The sequence below is a fragment of the Monopterus albus genome, unplaced genomic scaffold (assembly GCF_001952655.1).
Source record: "Monopterus albus unplaced genomic scaffold, M_albus_1.0 scaffold105.1, whole genome shotgun sequence".
NCBI lineage: Eukaryota > Metazoa > Chordata > Actinopteri > Synbranchiformes > Synbranchidae > Monopterus > Monopterus albus.
In genome coordinates this window covers 2416520-2439575 of record NW_018127985.1, presented here as the reverse complement: position 1 = coordinate 2439575, position 23056 = coordinate 2416520, and the positions used below count along the sequence as shown (strand labels likewise).

At 41.2% G+C, this 23056-nt stretch overlaps 1 protein-coding gene across 5 annotated transcripts in view; it reads right to left on the bottom strand.

Annotated features, from left to right (window-relative positions):
• Nucleotides 1-20371, bottom strand: part of dock6 (dedicator of cytokinesis 6) — a 29513-nt gene extending 9142 nt beyond the window's left edge. The window contains exons 1-28 of one of the 5 annotated variants that reach the window (XM_020610359.1): nucleotides 20190-20371; nucleotides 18344-18431; nucleotides 16591-16769; nucleotides 16309-16377; nucleotides 16045-16165; nucleotides 15352-15564; nucleotides 14442-14527; nucleotides 14257-14323; nucleotides 13842-13991; nucleotides 13598-13678; nucleotides 13215-13371; nucleotides 12961-13091; nucleotides 12547-12640; nucleotides 12274-12436; nucleotides 7661-7778; nucleotides 6433-6503; nucleotides 6199-6337; nucleotides 5996-6097; nucleotides 5806-5892; nucleotides 5194-5425; nucleotides 4007-4171; nucleotides 3716-3888; nucleotides 2906-3007; nucleotides 2470-2556; nucleotides 1931-2026; nucleotides 1618-1758; nucleotides 555-668; nucleotides 257-427 (exon numbers count right to left, since the gene is read on the bottom strand). In XM_020610359.1, the coding sequence (XP_020466015.1) occupies nucleotides 257-427; nucleotides 555-668; nucleotides 1618-1758; nucleotides 1931-2026; nucleotides 2470-2556; nucleotides 2906-3007; nucleotides 3716-3888; nucleotides 4007-4171; nucleotides 5194-5425; nucleotides 5806-5892; nucleotides 5996-6097; nucleotides 6199-6337; nucleotides 6433-6503; nucleotides 7661-7778; nucleotides 12274-12436; nucleotides 12547-12640; nucleotides 12961-13091; nucleotides 13215-13371; nucleotides 13598-13678; nucleotides 13842-13991; nucleotides 14257-14323; nucleotides 14442-14527; nucleotides 15352-15564; nucleotides 16045-16165; nucleotides 16309-16377; nucleotides 16591-16769; nucleotides 18344-18431; nucleotides 20190-20227 (3435 nt within the window). In that variant the 5' untranslated portion in view covers nucleotides 20228-20371. The other 4 variants (XM_020610360.1, XM_020610361.1, XM_020610362.1 and 1 more) reach the window with 4 other exon arrangements.
• Nucleotides 20372-23056: the final 2685 nt, after the last annotated feature.

Genomic DNA, 23056 nt, shown 5'->3' with positions numbered 1-23056 from the left:
TATGGATAATGAGCAGAAGAATAAAAGATTATGGCAGAAGGCAGTAACAGCAGATTGAAATTAACCTTCCCCAAAAGACAAAAATAACAGCAAAAAATGTATAGAAAACAATTACAGAAACACTACCAAGAAATCCTATTCAGCCTACAGTAGTGGCAGTTTGTTCCACCAGTAAGCAAACACAAGCTGTATTAGACCTGAAAAAGAAATTGGTAAACACAGCAATGCATCTGAATTTCCCAGCCTGTTCCAGTACCTGTGATGTGGTGGAGGAGGTGGAGGGGGAGGGAGAAGCTGGAGGACTGAGAGTCGAACAGGGCAGGTTGAGGATGACATAGTGCTCGTGGCTGCAGACAATACGTATGAAGTCCATCCTCAGTGCATTTAGAGTGCTGGGGTTCTGTGCTGTGTGGAGCTTGTTGGCAATCTGTTCAACACACAAATTTGTGTGAGACAGTAAAAGATGTTTTAAAATGTGTGTGGGAGCACTGGAATTTAAAATGCTTGATATTGGATGATAACGGATGATAACAGGGAGGGGGAGTAACAGACACCTGTTTGTAGTAGGAGCGGATGAGGTTGAACACAAAGCCCCGGTCCATGAGAGAAAGCAGGTCATTCAGGAAGAAGGCCAGACTGCTGTTTAACCTCTCCACAAGCTCCACATCCTGACAAACAGGAAGGGAAATATTCATAAAGAGAAACAAAGGAAGAAAATGTCAGAATTAGGAAGTGGTGAAAACAAAGTACGACCTTTTCTTCTCAGTGTTCTTTAGGTTACTTAAGTAAATTAATGCAAAAGGTAGGATAAAATACTTTCTTTATAAAATAAAAACAAATATCTAAGCTCACTGCAATGAAACACTTAGGGCTGGACGATTAATTATATTAATCATATTTTATTTTCAATTACGATTTAACTTCCAATGATTATGAAAACAAAATAGCCAAGATAAAACGATTATTGTGCCGCACTCCATTTCGCAATGATGCTCTCGTTTTGTCTCACATTGAGTGAAGTAAAACATTACTCGAGGTGACAACACCCAAGCTTGTCATCATACTGTACATGCAATAAAATCTCACTTAATAAGTCAATAAGAGTAATGTATCAAAACACCTGCTAAATGAGCATAAACGTGCAGAGAAGTGATAATTCAGGTTTGCTCACATTCTGTCATTCACCGCCAGTTTGTTAAGCTAGTAGCTAATTGTTATGAACAAGCGGGAGAGAGATGTGGCTGTGTCATGGTGAGTCCAGCAGACTGGGTGATTCTTTAGGTTATGATAGGCAATACCGTTAACCTGAAGTAGGTTTTATTTGTAAAATAAATATAGAGTAATAAGTAATTTTCTCTGAACTGTCAATCAAAATTAGGTAGCTGAAATACTTTTTCAGTTGCATCACATCTAAAGTAAAAAAAACCGTTAAGACATTTTTTCAGTTCAGTAAATGCATAATGTTTCCAAAATCAGTGAGTAATTGTGTTAAATAATCATGATCTTAATATTGACCAAAACAGTAGCGATTAGGATTTTTGCCATAATTGTGCTGCCCTACTTTTTAAGCAATATGGTTCACGAATCTCCAGTGGTGTAGCTCTGTGGGCTTTGTACCTTGTGGTATCGGCTAGCAATGTCGGCACTGATGGCACACACAAGTGCAGCGATGTCATCTACAAAGCGGTCTGGGAAACGCTGACGCCTGGGAACTTCCAGTTTTGAGTTCAGGAATAAGTGATGGGCCATGCTCTTTGTCTGTAGGAGAGGACAAATATGAAAACATGGTGAGCCAATGAAAATTCTGCCTGTTCTGATATAATAATGCTTCTGGTGTTGTGAGTGTTTTGCAGCAATCTGGTAGAAGCTCTTTGGATTTAGACAGTTTATAATATGTAAAATCACTGCTAATGTACAAAGGCATACTGACCATAAGTTGGAAGAAGAACCAGGCCTGCTGCAGGGTTGCTTCCCTCACTGTGCTCGTGCTGACCACCCACTGTAATGCCAGCTCCTCATGGAGCAGCTAGACATGAACCGACACAAGTTTTAGCTTGCATGAGATAAACAATTTCAGAAACTACATGAGGTATCAAGATGACATCTTCAAAAAGTGCTAGTCGTTAAGTGTAACTGTGGTTTGTAAAGATATCGGTGCAACTATCTGATAAGTATTCAGTTCAGGGCCTTGATCAAAACTGAAAAGAAGCTTTATTAAAACGATTACACAAAAGTCAAGCACTGGTAGTAATAATAAATTTAACATGTATCATTACCTCTGCCACAAATGTAGTCCCAAAATATTCAGGAAAATGAACTATTAAATGTTAGTGCATCAAGAAGACAACCTGACATCAACCCATAGACACAATGAATGAATGAATGACCATGAAAGTTAATGACACTGAAAATTGATGAGTGTTAGACCATCAAAGTGTGTTCCTTTGTTATGGTAAATGCCAGTTTTACCTTTTTGGTAATCTGCCTTGTGGGAACTGAAAACAAGGCCATGCTGTCCAGAATGGCAGACATGCGATTGCTGCTGCGGTCATTGGCCTTGACATGGAGTGAGGGTGAGGTGAACATACAAACATGAGGAAAAAGTTATGTGAAAAGGGATGAATGGAAATGGATGCATGGCCAGAGAAGTCTCAAAGAACTCTGAGTTCAAGGCTGGTAGGAAATCTGTGTCACTCTAACACAACCGATACAGTCTGTTAAGTGGCAGTAAAAAGGTGGATTGTAAAGGGCAGACAGGGTGAAGTCATTGATAAAAAGGTGTGACAAGTAAGACGTGGCTAGCAGAGTGAGAAGCAGACAGTTACAGCCCTAGAGAACTGAGGTAGAGTTGATCAGAGATGGTTCAGGATGGAGGTGGTGAAGGTGAGGAGGAGACATTTGGCACCTGCTTGAGCTCACAGCTGGAGTTTGGGTTCCGGCGTAGCACAGATCTGGAGCCCCCGGGGGCATAAGCAGAGTTTACCCAGGAGTGTGAGCGGTCAATGCCCTGTCATAGGCCACCAAAGAAACACACAACACACAAACACGTAGGGCGGCAAAAGGCAAAGGCACAGTGAATAAAGGCAGAGTAATTAATGCACAGGCGAGTGAAAAGTGAAGCTAAAACCAGAAAGTAAAGCAGGAGAGGGGAGAACAAAGGAACAGCTGGAACACAAGGGAAAAGGCACAAAGCATCTTTAACTTAAACAGCATCATTAAATGTTGGCACAGAGTTCTTACATTAATGAATCTGCTGTGACGAGAGGGGAGACAAGAGAAGGTAGCAGTATCGTAACAAAATAACACACTGATATAGGATTAATAAAAAGTGGGAGAATGAAAGAAGGGGTCCTATAAAAACAGACTTTGGTGCTGCTGTTTCTGTTTAATGTACTAGAGAAGAAAATGAGTCGCAATCCCCACTGCAAACAATTTGGTAATTCATTACTTAACTACAAAACCTTTTTAAAGCCACACAAAATAAAATATGACATTTTGCAATTTAAACAACTAATGCAGATGAGTACACAAGTTAGAGCTAACACACTGGCGCAGAGTTCTCACAAAACAGAAGATGATTTTACAGTATTTAATTGCTTTCATGACCATCAACAGGACTTAATGGCTTTTCCAGGACTTATATACACAATAACTGCAGCAGTGGTTCTGTGACTCCAATAAATATGACAGCTTTCCAAAGACAGGTGCAGCTCACCTTGCTCCCCATGATCCTTTGCACCTCTTCGTCAGGAGTAACTGGTGTACTGGCCAGGTCAGGGTTGGAGTTGCTTATACTCTTGGAACGAGACAGGTGCAGGCTGCTAGGGCGGGCTGTTGCTCTCGATAAGGTGGCGTACTGCATAGTCATCTCGTAGGACTGAGTGCTTGCTACTCATGGAGATGGAAGGGATGCATATGTTAGCAAATCAACAGGGATACATCCAATCAAATGGCAGTCAGGGGTCCAACTAAAGCAGCTTTTCTCACTTATCAGACACTTGCTCACCTGTTGGGGGTATTGTAGGTTCGGCAGTGGGCAGGCGGAAGCAGTAATGGATGTAGGATGCCAACAGATTGTTGCGGCTGTGCTGGTCCTGGTTACCTTCCAGGTTCTTGTGTACCTGGTTGACCAACAAAGCCATAGCTTCGAAGGCAGCACGGCCCAGGTTCACTGTAGGTTAAACATGACCACATTATAAGAGAGCAATCATAATTCTTCAAAACATTAACACAATTGTAACTATATTGACAATTGGCATATTTGATGATCTGTCGTGCACTATATGCCACAGTAGCTAAACTAATGAAGATTTTGATGGGTTGGTTGCCCTCCTGTTTGTTGTTGTCAGGCAGGCAGTCAGTCTAGATGTAGACACGGTCCCTTTGCAGTCTTTGGAGTGCTGTGGAGATGACCTTCAAACACACACACACACACACACACACACCTAATTGTTTTATGGGCTGTGCCACACTGTTCTGCTTTACCCTTTACTTCTGCTTTTGCCCACTATAATATTGTTTGTGTGCCTCTCTAGTCTCACAGAGGTGTCCTCTAGTTGTAGATGTCAAGAAGATAAATATACGGTATTGCAGATGACAAGCTCGAGGATGGTATGGGTGGGGTAACATGCAATTCAACCTTTCTCCTTATGAGGGACAGGAGACAGAAAAACACAGTGGTTCAGTATGGAATACCAATTTTACCTGTAAATTAACATTGTTTGTCCAATTCCAGGAGAGTTGATTGGACCCTCTTTAATTAAGCCCCTCCGAGGAGGAGCCTGTGGTGGATTCTGGTTCAGCTCACCTGGTCTAGCTGCACTGTATAAGCTGGTGGCATTCAGCTAGTCCTGGTCTATCCTCTGGCTTCCATGCTGCCAGGTTTTGTTGTCTTTAGCTTGCCTATAAGTCAATTCCCTTTTTAATTCTGTAAAATGAACTTGAGTTCAGTTATAACTCTTGAGTAATTTCTTCTCCTTTGTCCTCCTTTGAGCCAGGTTGTGACAGATGCATAAATTAAATAGTTATGTTTCCCAAATCATCAAGGACAAAGTATGATCATCACAGTTATCCTTATCACATTAGCAACTCAAATGATCAAAATTTGTACTTTAGCCCTGTTCTGAGAAGTGCACTTGAAATCTCCAGAAGAACAGCTGATTGTAAAATGGCTCTCCCTCTGAACTCACTTACCAATCTGGCCTGCAATGACCGGTGGGTATACGATGAGCTGAATGAGCTTGCTCAGCAGCTGGTGCAGGAACCTGACACATGTATCCAGCAGAGCCCCTCTTAGAGCAGCCATGCTGGTCTTCAGCTCCCCCTCCATGTTTGCCTCTGTTATGATAACATCCTTCAGGCGGAAGGGGAAGGAGTACTCCTCCAGAACATACACTAGAGTGAAGAACTTATCCAGGTGGGGGTCCTAGACGTACAATCACAATGAATACTCTCTGGCTTTTAACTGGGTAACACAATTTCTACATTCTTGAAAAAGTTTAAAAACAAGATCCAACGTTTCTGTGCTTTTGAACATAGCATGTTATAAAATTACGTGACATACAGTGTACTACTGCATGCAAGCCTGAGGAAATGTAAATACATGTGCATAGTGAAGATATAAATGAAAATACTACCGAGTTGTCACTGTCTCCATTGTCAGTAATGTGCTTTACTGTTGTTTTCTTTCTACTATGAAACTATGGATGCTGATGCTGAATAAACTTCAACAGTAACACTAACCGGATTCCAAAGAGGCTTTTAAAGGTGGCAGGAAAAAGCACATAAAAAAGCAGAAAAACATACCTGAGTGTGAACAGAGGAGGCCGCTGTCACCTCGACATTGAACACTCCTTTGTGATTATCCACCCACTTCATGCCTGGGAGCTGAACCTGCCACAAAGCAACATCCAACTCGTTTAACACCAAGACACCACAAAGGAATAGGTGATGGCAGGCAAACTCATGTTCACACCATCTCTTTAAACACACTCACATCAGGGGTGAGTACAGAGTAGCTAGGAGGAGGCTTTTCCACAGAGACAGGCAGACTGAAGGAGCCGGTGCGTAGTCGGCCATGCTGCATCAAAGGGATCCACTGCAGGCAGAAAATGATGGCAAGACAATAGAAGGAGCTCTAGGATAAGTGAAGTGTGGGTGGACATATGAAATGTGGGCCAGCTGAAGGAGTGTACTCACAGTGTAGCCAACAGGGGTCTCCAGAGGAGTGTTCTGTTTGGTCTGGCAGCTGATGTGGTAGAAGGTGAACAGCAGATGGTGGTTGTCTGTCAGATTGGCAGGAATCTTCATCTTTATCTCCTCATAGAACTCAGGGGACCTTCAGGGCAAGAGTTAAACACAATGTTTAAAGAAGATAGAGAAAGAAAAGAAGCTGGAAAGATGCCAGTAGAGGGACAAGTGACTGAGCCTTACTTGTTATGGTAGATGACAGGAGTGTACGCCTCATTCATGAACTCAGCACAACTTGACTTCCCAAATATGACCTGGTCAAAGTGACACATTACAAACAGTTTTTCCATAACCAATCAGAGGCACTCTTTTCACAGTCATCATCACTGCAGTCTTGTTAATTTTTTTTAAGAACTTTGCCATCAATAGGTTTTCAGGTCTGAGTGTTGTTCACTATGTATATAAACCATACTTTTGCACTGTAACTATTTGATTTAAAATGTAAAACCTCCAAATTCTTTTTTTGGCCTTAAAAGTTTGCAATCCATGATATAATTCTTACCTTGTTAAAATCTTCTACAAAGCCTAAATAAGCTATAATGTATGGCAGACTATAATGTCTGTCAGTGTTCTTTGTAATTTATCTGAACCAATCATTTTGAAGTACTACTCTGAATATACTTAGGTATTGAACACGTGTCACCTGTAGGCTTTAAAACCGTCTCTGACCACAATATCCATGCAGTATATTTAGTAGCATCTTTGGCATAACTGAGTGTTTGCTGGACTTGCCTTAACTCTGTAATGCCATCATTCCACTGCCACCAAGAACCGTGCCAGACCCATACCATGCCAGGGTTTGCATGTTTGTGTTGTCTCAGAAATGGACCATGCCCAGGCTGAAACCAGGCTAAAAAGTGTGATAGTTGAGCCTGCTTAGAAGCAAGTCCTATAGCTACTCCCCCACCAATGTCACTACATTCCGATCGACAGAGAGAAAACTTGAGAAACAAGTGTCTCAGCTAAAGGAAGAGACTCATCCTCTTTAAGAAAAAGGAGATGGCAGCGCATTATGAAGAAATAAATGAAGCCAATACAATCGCTATGTTTGTCAAACCCGTGTTTGCTCTGCTGCGCGCCTACTGTTGATATCATTTGTGGTTCCGCAGAAGATGGCACCATGACACAGGGTTAGGGTTAGCAGTGTTTTCAAGGCTCACATTGTCTCCATGGAAACACAAGCATGTACTGTGGCAAAGCAGCCTGGTCCAATAGCTGGCTAGCTGGCCCAATACAGTTCCTGGTGGCAGTGGAACGATGGCATAACTCATAAAATATGCTACTTGGAAGAAGTGCACTCTTCTAAGAAGATATTATATAGTATTTCACTGCCTCCAGCTGTTCTTTGTGACTGGAATTACATTTTCCTGAGAACACTGCAGTCACTTCATTATCCTTGACTGTGACTCACTGGCAAAGCTTGACTGAGGTCCTCTCCTGCCATGAACTGAACCTTCACAGCAATGTTCCGCACTGATCCCTGGCGACTGCTGAAGTTCAGACTTTTAGGGTAAACATAGAGCAGATTCCTGAAAATAGAAATGCAAGACATAGATTAATGTGTCAGTGTCTCATTCACAGGTTTTATAGCTCCATATTCCATGTGTACACTCCACCACTAATTTAGTAAATGTCACCTTTTCAGTAACAGCTTAATGTCAGTTCTTTTATGACCACGGCTGTACTCACATTAGATTTTAAACAATTTCCACAATTGAATAGAAAATGAAAAAGTGAGAGGACAGGGCAAAAAAAAACAAAACAAAAAAAACCTGCAAATTTATGAAGGAGTCAAAGGAACACAGTTTATGTCAATCCATGGTTTGAGCTTGTCAGTTTTGTCCAACATTTGTCAATAATTTGCATATCACTTTGCATCAATCATTCCTGCAACCTACAAAAACACATAGGTCTAAATAGTCTTATTCCCAGAAAAGAAAAGGATACTGAGTTTTTGTTTGTTTATGGGAAGAGTGTGACCCAGCAATTAGGTTTGCCTGGTGAAAGTTACCTTAGCTCTGCTCCAAATCAAACATTAGAGGTAACTTTCGTTCATATTTTGAAATAGCAAATTTTATCCACTTGTTAAGAGTCAATGACTTACCACAAAATTACTTATCTTTAAAATGCCCGTGATATGCTTGTCTGTGTTTTCTGACTTATCTACAGTGTTACAATGATGAATTACCTTTTTAAACGTCATTAAAAGCTCAAAAAACAAGGCGTACCTATGTTCTAGTACTTCTATGCAGAAGCAACTCTGTTTATTAAGTCTTGCGAACTCTTGGTGTAAAGTCTTTTGCAACAGATTTCCTTGAATGGTCATATTCTCCTGGCTGTGCGACTTCATGCCAGCTTGTCTAAAAGCAGGATTCTTTGATTGCATGTGGTTTGTGGATATGTTATTCCTTGCTGCCTGCTTTGTGACTGGAAAAATACAGGGCCTGAGGTTACTGCATGTCCAGTAATGTTCATGTACAGGGACTCGCTGTTTACCTGAATGGAACTAACGTGGTGTGAATGGAGCAGCTGGAAACTTAAAAGGCAGCCGGTCAGTGAAGCACCCTAGGGTGGTGAATGATCAGCTCATCAGTGCTGGATTCCCCTGGAACACAGTACCTGCTAGTTTTGACTGCTTGAGGCCAGTGTGTCTGCCACATGGGATGTGTTGTGGGTTGGCGAGAGGATTCTAACGATCCATGATGCTATTGTCAGTGTTGGGAATGTATGTAGTCACCGGGGATTTGTGGGAGAAGATGCAGTGATCACGGGATATATTTACTGACCTTGGAGCTATTTGAAAATGAATGAAGTTTCCACGACTCAGTGGGACATAATGTAAGTTAACAGAAACCACACATGTTGCATGTCTGTTAATGTGTTGCTTCTGTAGAGAGAATTGTTGTAAGGCTGGAGAAGTTACTATGTCTGCATTATGCCAGTTAAAATATAGGCTTTCTCAATTACCCACTTTGTTTAGAGTGATGCAAATCTCTTTTCATGGGTACATGTACTGTTGTATACTGGAGGTGAAATTCAAATTACTTAATGCTACTGCGGTTCATCGTGCTGTCCACATTCATATTCTGGCTCAAACATGTCAGGTAGGATTTGAGGAATTGTCATTGTTAAAAATGTAGCTTATTTGTCAGTGTTTTCTGTTTGTAAATGGTAAATGGACTGTATTTATATAGCGCTTTTTTCCAAAGCACTTTACAGGGAGATCATACCACCATTCACCCATTCACGCACACATTCCCACACCGATGACGACAGCTGCCACACAACTGCGCTAATCAAGCCACCGGGAGCAATTCGGGGTTCAGTGTCTTGCTCAGGGACACTTAGGCATGCGGGGAGACCGGGAGTCGAACCACCAACTTGCTGGTCAGGAGACGACTGCCCTACCTCGTGAGCCACAGCTCAGGTTGTGTGTTGTCTTGGCTTCCTGCTAATCTATAGATAGCCAAGATTAAACACTAAATGGCTAGAAATAAGCATGCCATGGGCACAAAAATTTTAAATAACATTTACTGTGCATATTGAGATCCTCCTTATAAGAAAGCTTATATTTTCAGTAGCAAGCACAAGAGTGCTACATTTATTGTTACGAGTATGTAAATATGTCATGCGTTTGTGACCTAAATGTCCAAATCTGTATCTCAGGGGTTAAACAAGGTAAGGTCACAAACAAGACCTGTGATTGAACCACTGCTGAGTTAATGTTTTACCATGGGGATGCGCATACACATCCATCTAACAGGGTGCAGTGACCACCCTCTAAATTCATCTTTCAGTGGCATTCTGGCTATTCTACCTTCTGCAAAGCTGTGACAGACCAATATACATGTTATAGGTTTTCTTTTCCTCATTCATAATATTTTACATCAACGAAACAGTCTCCGTAATTGGCTGGATTGTCAAAAAAAGCAAACAAACCTCAGAACAACTGAGTGAACCGGACGACTAGACTTCAGTTAAGCAACACGTGTTATCAAGATGATGTGGAGCCTGTGCCTGATTTGCCTGGCTGGAAGCCTCAGAGCAGTCCATGCAGGTCCGCTCAGAAAGACTGGCAAGACGGAAGACAAGGTCACGCCACAGGACGAAATCAACGTGCTCATGTATGGTGTCATACAGTTCAGTGAATCTCTTAACTATGTTTCTGAGACCACTGAGGCAAAGATAGCTAAAATTAGCCAGACTCTGAAGAGCCACGAGAGGACTCTTCAGAAGCTGCAGAAGCACACTGAGCAAACTGCCGAGCTAGAGAAACAGAAGAAAGAAGTCATAGAGCTGCTACAGGTAAGAAAACACAAAAATATGTAAACAAGAGATTTTCCATGATCTGTTGTGTAATTACAAGGGAGATAACCACTGAGAATTACAAATAAACTGCAGATCTAAAGGCTCAAAATGCAGGTGCAGAGGAACAGTGGAAGTATATCAAGGATTTAAAGTCCCATCAAATTAAACTTCAGTGTTTATCTGTGTATACAGCTCCACAGACACAAGAAAGCAGAACTTTTGTGAGTAAAGTGTTGTAGTGCTTTGGTTCTGGTCTTTAAGAGCTGCTCAAGTTTACAAGCCATTAGATGTCACTCTACTTGCTTTGCTTGAACTCCTCCTCCAAAAAGTGTTTTTCATCAGGAAGAGAAATAAAGCCAACCCCTTCGTAAGACTTCATCCATCAATCACTGGTATAGGGATAAATAAAACTCTTATCTGTGGTAAGAGAGTGAGCGTGTCAGCATGTTACACTATGGGACAGGTAGCTACCAGCTGCTGTGGGATCATTGGTGGACAAGAGGATAATCTGGGCAGATGATCTTTTGACAGGCCCAGATGGCCAAGCAACAGGCTCAGACCATGACGATTAAAGACTGGCTGGCCAGCATGGAGCAGGAAGAGGTGGAGCTGAAGACCAAAGTGAAGAGTTTGGAGATGCATCTCAACAACTCTGTACCTAGCAGGATAAAAGAGCTGCAGGTAACACAAAGCTGAAATTCTCTTCATAGCTACAACTTCCAGACAAAAGAAAAAGCCTTTACGTTAAGGTCTGTCGCCATCACTGTCACATCAGCCTGTCAACATTCACTTTTGGTTAATGCAAATGCACTAGGCACCTTTACATATACATACCTTTACATACAGTCATTCATTTCCTGGCATGCAGTAACAAGGTTACTTTAACTTAACCCTTTCTGTTTTTAGGAGAGAGCAAAGGAACACTCCATCATCTTGAAAGGTTTACAGCATTTGATGGAGTTCCAGAAAGACGATATTGAGACTCAGAATGAGCAACTCTCCAAACTACAGATGATGGTAAATCACTTAAAATATCTGAAGATTTTAACTTTTGATGATTTCATTAAACTTTTACTTTTGTTTTCCTCTTCCAGAGTGACGCTATGACATAAATGTTTAATCAGGTTTCACCACAGAGGTCTCCCAGTCTACACAGGTCAGAATGACTTAAATCCACCCAGATCTCAACTCTGCAGATCTGTAACATCACTGCACTCCCTTCCAACCTTTTGTGTATGCTATAGCTCTACTGTATAGGCTGAAAATATTTTGGTAGCATTTTTATTAGATGATGTCCTTGATGTTTAGGGTCTTATCCATTTCTGCTGTAACATTTTTTATTTTGTTTCACTTGATGTACTTTATAAACTTGTTTGTAAGACTCTTTTAAATAAAGCTGTTAAAGATTTTGTTTCACCAGGCAGTATCGTGGGTTATTTTTGAGTGCATATATCAAATAAACTTAAAATTAATAGCTTTTTAAATCTATATCTTTTACAAAACAATGATAGCAATAAAAAAGATTTTATTTGAAATTCAGAACCTGCTGTGCTTAAAACTAGAGCTTTAATTGGCAGAAGATACTGTGGCTCTGACAAAAATGAATCACCCAACAAACACAGTGACATGTGCATGGAGTGATGGGATGAGTGAATATTTGCTGCATTTCAGTTTACAATGTGCCTGTGTGTCTACCTTTGACAGGTGAATACTCACCTGTAGGTGGTGTGCGGTGTGTATACATAGCGGGCAGGAAACTCCAACACCTCTTTGGTTGGGCGAACACGCAAGTCGGGATAAGGCTTCGCATGAAGCAGCTCCGGTGACAGACAGTAATGAGGCGAGTCTGGAGCTGGAGAGATATCGATCTTCAACTGGGCTGCAGGACAAACACACACACACACACAAAACTCTGACAAATTGTAAACCTTTGGAAATGAATTCAGATATGACATAAAAATCTTCACTATGAATGAAGGTCGTGCTCACCTGTGACGGGCCTCAGTCTCCGCAGAACAGATGACGGTCTGCGCATATCTGCCAGAAACTTGTAGAGGTCCTCATCACTCATCCTGTCCCCCTCCTTCATACACACACAAATATAAGAGCAGAGAATGTAGTGTGATTTCACAAATCTCATTACAGAACAGTTATAACTAACATTACTACTAAAATACACATAGTAATAATAATATTTGTGACTGAAACTGCAGGTCATGATCTGTATCTTTACTACTGTTGTTATCATACTATTTGGCAGCAGTTGGGTTCTTGCCTTTTGCTGTAACAGTGACAATGTTAAAAAAACAGATGGGTAGTCTACCAACTATACATCACGGTCATGATAACTGGAACATTAACAACAAAGTGAGTCCTAAGTAAGACCTCTAGACAGAGTCTGACCTGTTTGAAGAAGTTGGTGACAGTCAACGTTGCTGGACGGAAGGTGGCAAAGTTACACATATCATCCCCAACACTCATCCGCTCAAACCCCTTCTTCTTTCTTTCATTCCATGTTCCAAGACCTTTTCGCTCTCACAGGAAGACAAATCATATAATATTAGAGAGGCAAGTGCATAAATTTTAATGGAATTAGTTGAATTATGTGTATTTGGGAAACTGTGTGAAACAAACGGTGTGACTGGAGTCAACACTACCAGAGTCCGAGTCAGAATCTGACCGATCCAGACCTCCCACACTGCTGACAATGTTGACAAGGTGAATGGCTGTCCATGCAAAAGGCATGCGAAAACGACCGAGACGACTACAGGATTGCTCTGCCTGCAGACGCAGCTTCTCCAGCTTCTCCTTGTGCTGAAGCGGGACAAAAGTCGAAGAGATATGATGAAACAAAAATCAAAGATACAGACAGGCTTAAAATATTTGCAATAGACAGAGTTGACCAGGCAAACAACACTGTAAATATTACAGCCTCCCAAACAGAGTTGAGTAATGCTTGTGATTTGACAGGGTCCCATGTGTATACTGGCTGCCAGACCAAAGCATTGCAACAGTTTAAAACAAATTTTTGCTCCATTACCTTGGAGGAATCAGATTCTTTCATGACCATGTAGGGTTCACAGCACTCTCCAATGTCTCCTTGTTGGAGGACTTTCTCAAGCTTAAATAAAGTACATACACAAGATTAAAGGCCATTATCCTTTATGTAATATTAGTGCAATTATAAGTTGCATTTAAATGCTAAATAATGGACAAGTTTCTGTATAAGCCAATAAGAAATCTATTTTCAGTCAGATTATTATGTGTACCAGTGGAGGTTTTACCTTAATGACCAAGAAGATATCAGCAGAAGGGTATGTAATGGAGAAAATGGCAGAACGGGCCAGTGTGGATATGGCTGCATGAGGTGTGTGGGGTTTAAGCAGCCCTTTCATCTGATCCGAGTTCAAGTCGAAGTAGAAATTCTCAGAGATCTGACAGAGGGAAGATTGAGATAAATGGGAAACAAAGGGGGGTGGGGGTAAGGAAAGATGATAATGGAAATGGACATCAAGGGATTTTAATTCAGTTTTGAGTCAGTGATCTAAACCACAAGACCACTTTGACCTTTTTGAGACAGGGGAAATTCAATTAGTCAAGCATGAGCTCAGCATTACGTAAGTGGTATGAATGAAAGTCACTGGAAGAACACACATTATAGCAAATAAAGAAATTATCTACTTGGAGAAAGAAAGATACCTTTTTCTTTTCCTTGACATCATAGAGGGCAAGAGTGCCAAATATTGGCTCAATTTCTATTTCAAACCTGAAAAACATACAAAATATACAGTGACTGTCAAGAGCAAAGAGCATTGGTGGCATGTCTAATAATGAATCAGAGCGTGGAAATATAAATGTCACGTTATATTTTAAATGTTACTCACTTCAGAGACAGACATTTAACCATGATCCGCTGGCCATAATGTTCCTTGGGTACTTCGGGAACAGAGCATCTCTCTACTGCTTCATCCTGCCACACAGACAACAACGCTATGTACAATGCACACACACACACAAGCATAATATTTACAAAGATGTCATGGCAACGTAGCATCAACGACTGTGTGTACAGAAATAAAAGGAAAGATGGAGCGAGAAAAGGAGAACCTGAGAGGAAAGAAAAGCAAACTGTTCTTTAAAAGTGGGAATTCACTTTATGAGAACAATCAATAAAGTTACTCTCAGCTGAACAAATGGCAAGTAGATGTACTTGCCAGAGTGGTTTGCTGATAGCAGTTTCAAGTACTCAGTACTTGAAACTGCTCTGAGATAACACTGCAATTAATCTGTTTGGAAGTTATGGAAAGTTATTTTCTCTGGGTTTTATGGTGATGGCATTTGGCTGTCCAGTGGTTGCACTCTTTACTCTGTTCAGCCCTGGCTGTTACTGCTGCAAATATTATCTACTAGGGTTTATTTGTATTTCAGACAAACAAGTGTTACATCCAATACATCATTATAAGTGTAAACTGCCGCATTTGTCCAATTAGTCGTTTGTTAAAAGCTTACTTTACTTGCAGACAATTTGTTAGCAGAGGTGTTATTAGTTATTTTATTCCTAGATGAAGGTTTAACAGTCACTCACTCATTAAATGTTATTACCTTTGCTGTGTGATGTAGCCTAATATTATTTTTCATTAAAAAAAAAAAAGATCATTTCAGCAGAATTGCTCCAAAGCCAAAATGAAAACCTGCACTAAGTGGGTAAAGCTTAAGACACTGTATTTAATACAAACTAAAGACTACTCATTTATGATAAAGTCAAGGGTAGATAAGGTTGGTCTAAATACTAACCTCATCTGGGGGAGCATAGAGGCCCAGCAGGTCACTGTGGCGGCCCTGCAGGCGTGCCTCTGTATTGCGGCGGTCCATGTCCTCTGCAGCTGTACGTTCCAGCACAGACGGCAGGAGAGCATCCGGCGAGGAGTTCTTCAGGTCAAAGATGCTGGAGGCCCAGCTGCCTCTTGGGGTCTCATCAAGGCTAACTGACCGCCGCTTTGCGTCATCCTGAAGGGAGATGGAGGGATGAGGTAATTGTGTTCAGTGTTTTTTTTTCCAGGAAAATATGTCACAGTTTAAGTGCTCAGTGCTGATGTTTTTGAAAGATGAGAACAATATGCAAGAGATCTCATTATCTTATTACCTTTTCCCATTTAATATGATTCATATGAAGAATGAGTCATGCACAATAGACAAGTTTTATCCATTACTCATTCTCCACATGATCAACTCACTGACTAGAATATACACATACTCCCTTTCCCATCATAATGAGTTACACGCTCCATCGGCTGGCTGTTCACCCCACTCTTTGTTCAGGTATTAAATAATATGAGTTTCAGGAGCATGATAAACCTTTCAAGATTTTTCTCCAGGCAACACTAGACAGTAGATCAATGCAATTTGCTTAATGACCCAAAAATGAATGGATGGTCACTCGTTGTTCAAGATAACAATTCCTTTATACATCACCATTAGCTATTGTACCTGGTCGTCCTGGCGCTCAGCAACCTCGTCCATTTCAAAAGTCTGTTTGACCAGCCCTCGCTGCCTCTCCCTCTGTCGCTCAGAGCTGTGAGGGGTGTATATGGTGCTGTAGCGCTGGTACCTACAGGAATAAAACAAAAGGTTGTCCCAGTAATAATGTTACTGTCAGTCACTGAATGGGAAAAGTGGTGCACATTATTACACAACAGATAAAAACATGCACTGTAGGGTAATTCACCTGGTACTGCCACTGACACCACTTACTTTCTTTGAATGATGAGCCAGTCATCTGTGTAGATGGCCAAGGCATCTCTCACCCTGGGATCCAGTGAGCTACATAGAAAAAAAATATTCATAACTGAGTAAAATGTGCTTTTAATATCTAGTTCATTCAGTGTCACAGATAGGAAGGCTTTGTTCCTATCTCCTCGTGATGTTTGTCCTCCATTACAGTGATATTAATCCTCTCTGTTTGTGGTAGTGTAAAGAGCATAGAGGGATGTGTGTGTTACAGTATCAGGGCTGGTCATCAGCAGCAGGACTTACTCTTCCTCTTCGGGCAGTGGGGGCTCCAGTGTAGTGCACTCTTTGTCCAGCTGGAGGAGCTCCAGGTCATCCTGGGGGAACTCCATGAGCTGTCTGAGCGGGCTGGGCTCCACCCCAGGGGCATGACTGCTCACATACTCTTCAAAATCCACAGGCTCAACTACCTCCGTCAGGGGCAACTGTCAATCAACATAAAATTATTGTGCTATTACATGGCAATAATGGCAGACCCTAATAAGCCATGATGACGTTTCAACATACATTTTCACTTAGGAAGCATTTACAATGTCATATAAACAAAAAAGCTGAAAAAACATTTTCTACATTGCAGTAGTTTTGTTTAAAACTTCACATTCACACTTAGTGTTGTGTGTGCTCTTTTTAATCCAAAATACTTCCACACCCACAACTTGTTTCTGATGGGAGAGTTAACCTTACCTGTGGGGGTTTTTGGGGGGGCTGCTTACAGGCCAAAGCCAATTCACATACCTGTATAAAGTGTTCTTTCACTTGCCTTGTCACACCACAGATATAACTCCAATCTATCAAATGTGTCAGTCCAGACCAATTCAGAGATATGTGTGTCAGATGCTCGTCACCCCTGGACCACACCCACATGTTTTTTTTTGTTGTTTTTTTTAATACGCTTCAAGTCTTTTTCGTCTCTCTGGTGCATTTAATGATGCATAAGCTCCACAGACAGGGTACTGGTATCTGTAATGGTTGATCAGGCTCCTGGTGTCACTGAGCATCTTGTTTTTTCTTTTTTTTCTACCACTCTCTGTATTGAGACAGCGATGCTGCACTGAGGTTGGAGTTGGTGCGGATTAAACGGCTCAAACACTTCAGTAGCTTATGTGCTGCTCACGTCTCAGCGAGAATTTTCAGTCTCAGCATACTAGCCGCAGCACCTGGAGCTTGTTGTCCAGTTTAAAGAGAACAGCGCATCAACGTAAATGCGTGGATATGCCTGGGTGAGTGTCAAATATCATTGTTGACACTTTGCATCAATGACACCAGATTGCTGGGCGTCTGATCGTTGGATCTTTACACCCCTAGCCATTAAAAAGAAAGTTTGTCTTTTTATACAGTGGCCTTGTGAATATGCGCATTACAAAAAAAATATGTGTTAGTGTCAAAGAGATACTAAGGGGTAAGATTAATGTTGTGTTTGAACAATGTGGTCAGCTGACATCATTTCACATTTCACAAAGCACTTTCCTTCCTCTGTGTTATAGTGAAACCAGAATCTGCCACAACCACAACTACTGGCAGTAACCTTCTGCATGTAAAACCACTAATGCATCCATATAAATTATAGTTTAATAAGGAACCTCATTAACATTACCTTAAATCTCATTTTAGCATGTCTTCTTTACCCTTATGACATACATCTACATTGCAATGACTAAACAGTCTCTATTTCACAACCTATGTCTGGATTCTCAAGTATTTCTTTATCAGAGCAAAGTATTTGAAAGTTCTTCAGGGCTCATTAAAAACTACTGATGTCCTTTTATGTGACATTTTCCAAAACAAAGCATCTTTAGTAAATACACCTTATTCTACTGTGAGTGAGCAGCCATGCAAAAACTATGCCTGGGTGTCAAACACATGGGTGAGTGAGAGCAGGTATATCAAGTTTCAAAATCATCTTCCTGCATGTGTGCTGTCAGCTCTAATGAAAATTACACTTACAAACTTAAGCCAAATTCTCAACCTAACAACACAAATTAAACCCAGGGTGACTCACAGGGTGGTGTGCGCAGCCTCGCTTCTTGGACAGCTGAGGAGAGCCATACTCTCTGGACACTTGTTTTCTGACCTCTGCAGCAACTGTCCTGAGCAAGAGAAAGACATATACAGTGTATATATGTTCTATCAAGTCTATGAAATCTAACTGCAAAAATATGTCAAGATGTGTGATAACATAAATAAAATACAAGGTAACTTGTGTCTGTGGATGCATAATTCTGTTATCATGCCAATTTTTGCATCTTAAATATGGATCCCAGAACTAAAGCTGCTGCCAAAAACACTAAGCCCAAACGAATTATCATTATAAAACAAGAGAAATTTGCATAAACATTTTAATCCTTCACCCACTTATTTTAATTTTTCAGACCACTATTAGCATAGCACCAAGTCTATGTGCTTTTGGCTCAAGCGCTAAGTTTCTGAGACATCTGGCCTCCTTCCATCACAGTTTTCAGCATCTAGTTCTAGTAGTGATGTTGAAGGCCAGCAGCTGTTCTAAACAGGAATTCAAGCGAATATGAGAGAGGTGGCGAGCAGGCTCCAGGGAGCAGGCACAGAGCCAGAAGTCTGTCCCTGGCCTTTATGGACAAACAGCAAATGGGAGGCTAAAGACAGACAAAGCAGAAAGAAAAACCCACAATCCTCTCACAGAGAGAGCAAGCAGCTGCTCCCCTAAAACCACAAAATGTGCGCTTCTATCATTTGCATAGCAAACATTTCCCAAACCTTGGTCCTCTTAATTACATAGCCATGGTTCAAACCTTCAGGCCATCAACACGCAAGGACTGTAGTGTAGAGAAGAAGACCTATGACCTCTACTTTCTCATCTCCAAGATACAGTAACCTATAGTGGGTCTTTTTAAACTGCTGCTGATGGCATAGCCTTCTTTGAAAGAATCACATTTTTGATTAACAGTTTCTGTGGATCTGTACACCTCCATTTAAAACAGGAAAAAGGAAAGCTTTTTACTGTAAGGGCAATAACCAGAACACCCCCTTCCCACCCTTTCCTGCATCCGTAACTAAACAATGGTCTGGGTTCCACTAAGGAGAGGAAAGACAGGACTTGAGGAATGTCTGTTAAATGAAGCTAATAACTCTGTAGGATGCTTTATGATCAACAGGCATATAAACAATACACTACTCAAAATAAAACCAGGCGTAAGTTCAGTTTTCTTTGGGGTGAAAACTGCCAGGTGATTTGGTGCAATAAGAAAACCAGACAGGGAGACATCTGGCTCCACTCCAGTGGTGTTAAAGCAAGTTATTCCAAGAGCCATCTGACAGATATTAAGGATTTCTCCTGGACTCGGATCAAAACCTATTTAGTATAAAACAACATACTGGATTCCCAGTACATTCAGTACAATACCCTTGTTAGAGAGAGGGAGAACCAGTTTCCAACATGTGGAAACAGGTTGCTGCCATAGTGCTGCTAGGCGTTCACACGACGCCAAGAACCAAACAACCTAATGTCACTTGGTAATTTCTTGATATTACTACGTTTTAAAACGGAGTCATTACATCAACCCTCAGTTTAACAGTGTTATCCTTAAGTTGCCCAGTTATTGCTGATGACGTTCTTTTCACACTACGTACATTTGAGGTTGAACCCTTCAAAGTATCAAAGACCATTTATAAGAGTGCGAGTGGCTTCAGTAAACTCCTCTTACAATGCAGTAAAGTACAGCTGTGTTTATACCAACCGGTTTAGTGATATCTTAGAAATCCTAGCATACTGGCTAAATGTACCGTGTGTCCAGCAGGTCACTCAAACACGTAACCTTACTGCTAGCGGCACTATTGTAACGTTAGAACAATAACTTCTCTTAAAACCTCACCGGCTGATTTTATGAGCAAACGCCCGCCTTTCAGTCATTGTAGATGTCTTTTCTCAGCCCCATCTAACAATAAAGAAACGCTTCGAAGTCAAACTGAAACTATTCTCCTGCTGTGGCTCTGTCCCGTCTACGCGGGGGCTGCGGACACTCAAACCGCTTCCTTCTCCACGCTGGGACCGGGCAAGGACTGAACCCCAGCCATTAGTGTCAAGTCAGGCCTGGTAAGTGTACTACATCCGGCGAGACTTCAAAATAAAACTATTGTTCTCTCCCAATATACAGTCAATGCTCTTTCCTAGAAAATTCTCTAAGTTATACACTACTTTTAAGGTACCTATCCCGCAGCGTCATTTAAAAGATTATATTAAAACATAATAATAATAATTCTAAATTGAATATTGATGCATCCCAATTTTATATTGCCATAGAAATGATCACTTTACTTCCGGCCGTATTTGTACCCACTCGTTTGACATCCACCGCCTGTTCATGCACAAACCTCATCTGACCGGTTTAGATTCCTGGCAACACGTTTGCCCACCTCAGTTTTGGATTTCGCTTCTGTATAAAATTTAGGAAGTAGGTCAAAGAAGTTGCAACAACGCCTGTTTTAGACCTTATATCTTTACTGTTATAAAATGGCTTTGACAGCATCACACATAAAACTAATTTGTATGAAATATCTTATTTGTTTGAGACAGGATTTGACATTTCTCTAATTCACACCTTTGCTTTCAGGAGTAAATAAATACGTCCTGCTGTTGATTCTAAGTTTAATTTCAGAAATAACCAAAACACAATAGCAACATCTAGAGGACTGTTTGCATTATGTCCTACCTCCAGTGGAAAACAGCTTGCTCAAAAGAGGCTAGACCAGCAGGTGGGGCTGTTCACCATGACTGGAAAAAAGCCTTGCTTCATAAGTGATTGTTTAAGATGCAGTCTTCAAGTTTGACCTCTACAAGGACATGAGAAATTGATGTAGCTTTGTTGATTGGGCTACTGCCCAATAGTGACTTAAAGTCACAAAAATACGTACAGATTTCAAAATTCTCAAACAACCATATAAGGATGCTATAGATAAAACAAATATGTCTGAAACTACATTTGACATGGTCCTCTCTCTGTCCTGTTTGAGCAAAAGAAGAATGACATTGTCAGCAACTCTTCACACAGGACATGTTAGTTTATTATAATGGCAGGTGTACAACTACCTCCCCTCTGCCTGCATTTAGTCTATACCCCCTGCTGCTATGAAGAATTAATATAGCCATGCTAGCTGCTGCAGCCCCCCCACTGCTCAGTCCTTCTACCCCACAGACGACCTATTCAGCACCCTGGAGAGCTGCTGCAGGTACTCCAGCCATCCTCTCTGAGATAGCTAATGAATGGCATGAATTGTATAGGAGAGATGTGTGAAAAATAGAGGCAAAGGCAAAACTAACCTTGCATGACAGAGGCTTGGCTGTAGCCAAGCAAAGACACACATCTCTGGGATATATGTTTATGCATGGAGCAGTAGTCAGAGCAGCATCAGAGCTCACAGCAGGCATCGGTGTGGCCAACGGACTCTGCTAATGAAAATAAATGAAGTTCACATTCTCCATATCTTGCTATACAGACATGTTTCACAATAATGCTAAAACTCATTGTTCTTTCTCTGCTGCTCCAAGGTTCAGTAAATTCCTATTTCTTTGCACACTGGTACCTTCCATAATGAATTTATTTAGTAATGAAATAAAATGTTGCTCTTCTCCAAGAATTCATATATACAATACAAGCATATCAAACTGACCTGAATATATTTCTAAATACATACCATGAACATGTCACTTTATTGGACAGATACATTGTGTGTTTGTGTGACATTGCAGCATCCTTGCGTAGTTGGAAAACCCACCTACTATAAGTGGGCTGAACCCATGCTGGCTTTATCCTTCTGTTTGCACCTTCCCTGCCTGTTTCCTTGCCTTTCTGTTCATCGACGGCTTTCAATTCCTAGATCGGCACTATTGTTTGAGTGCCCAGCCCCCACGGCAGCGAGAGCCCCCACCACCACCACCATCACTGCTGTGTTACCAAAGAACAAAAGAGAGAGTGTCAGACACCACCCCCCCCCCCCCTCCCCCTGGAGCCCACTACTCAGCTGCCTGTCATCCACCTGCTCCACCGCCACGCGCCCATGGCCAGGGCACATCCCCTCTCTATTCCACCCCATCAGGGAGTCCTATTAAAACCATTAAACACTTTTTTTTTTCTTACTTGGGTTTGTTTCCAGGACATTACTCTGGCAGCGTATATTTATCATTCAGGTAAAAGTGAAAATAAAGATAAAGGATAATGGTTTTATGCGATAAACCATTTTCATGTCAAAAATGACTACATATGCAATTCCTGACCTTGCAAGTTTAGCTGCTCTCAAAGCAGGATGGATGAATTACACCAAACTGAATACTGTAATCAATAATGTTAATGATAATCTTCATGCCTGAGCCCAAGCAGATGCACATCTTTGCTGCTCTCAAAGAAAACATGTAGTATCTTCAACCTTCACTTCTGTCTTGACCTTTCCCCTCCAGGGACAGAGAGTGAGGTGCAGCAACAGGACACATCTGCTACAAGACAGATGTTAAGTCTCCTAATGTTGATCTTATAGTCAGACTTAGGGGGGAAGTGGGGAGGTGGCTAAAAATAATCATTGCTAAATCACTGAAAATCTGCTTAATTGCTTCAAAACACACAAACCTACATCTCTTGTATTCACCTCTCCACTGATCTTGAAAAAGAATATTCAGCTCAAATCAAATCAAACAAAAGAAAATGTGTTGCAGTATTGTGGACAGCAATATATAGGGCTTAGCTACCAG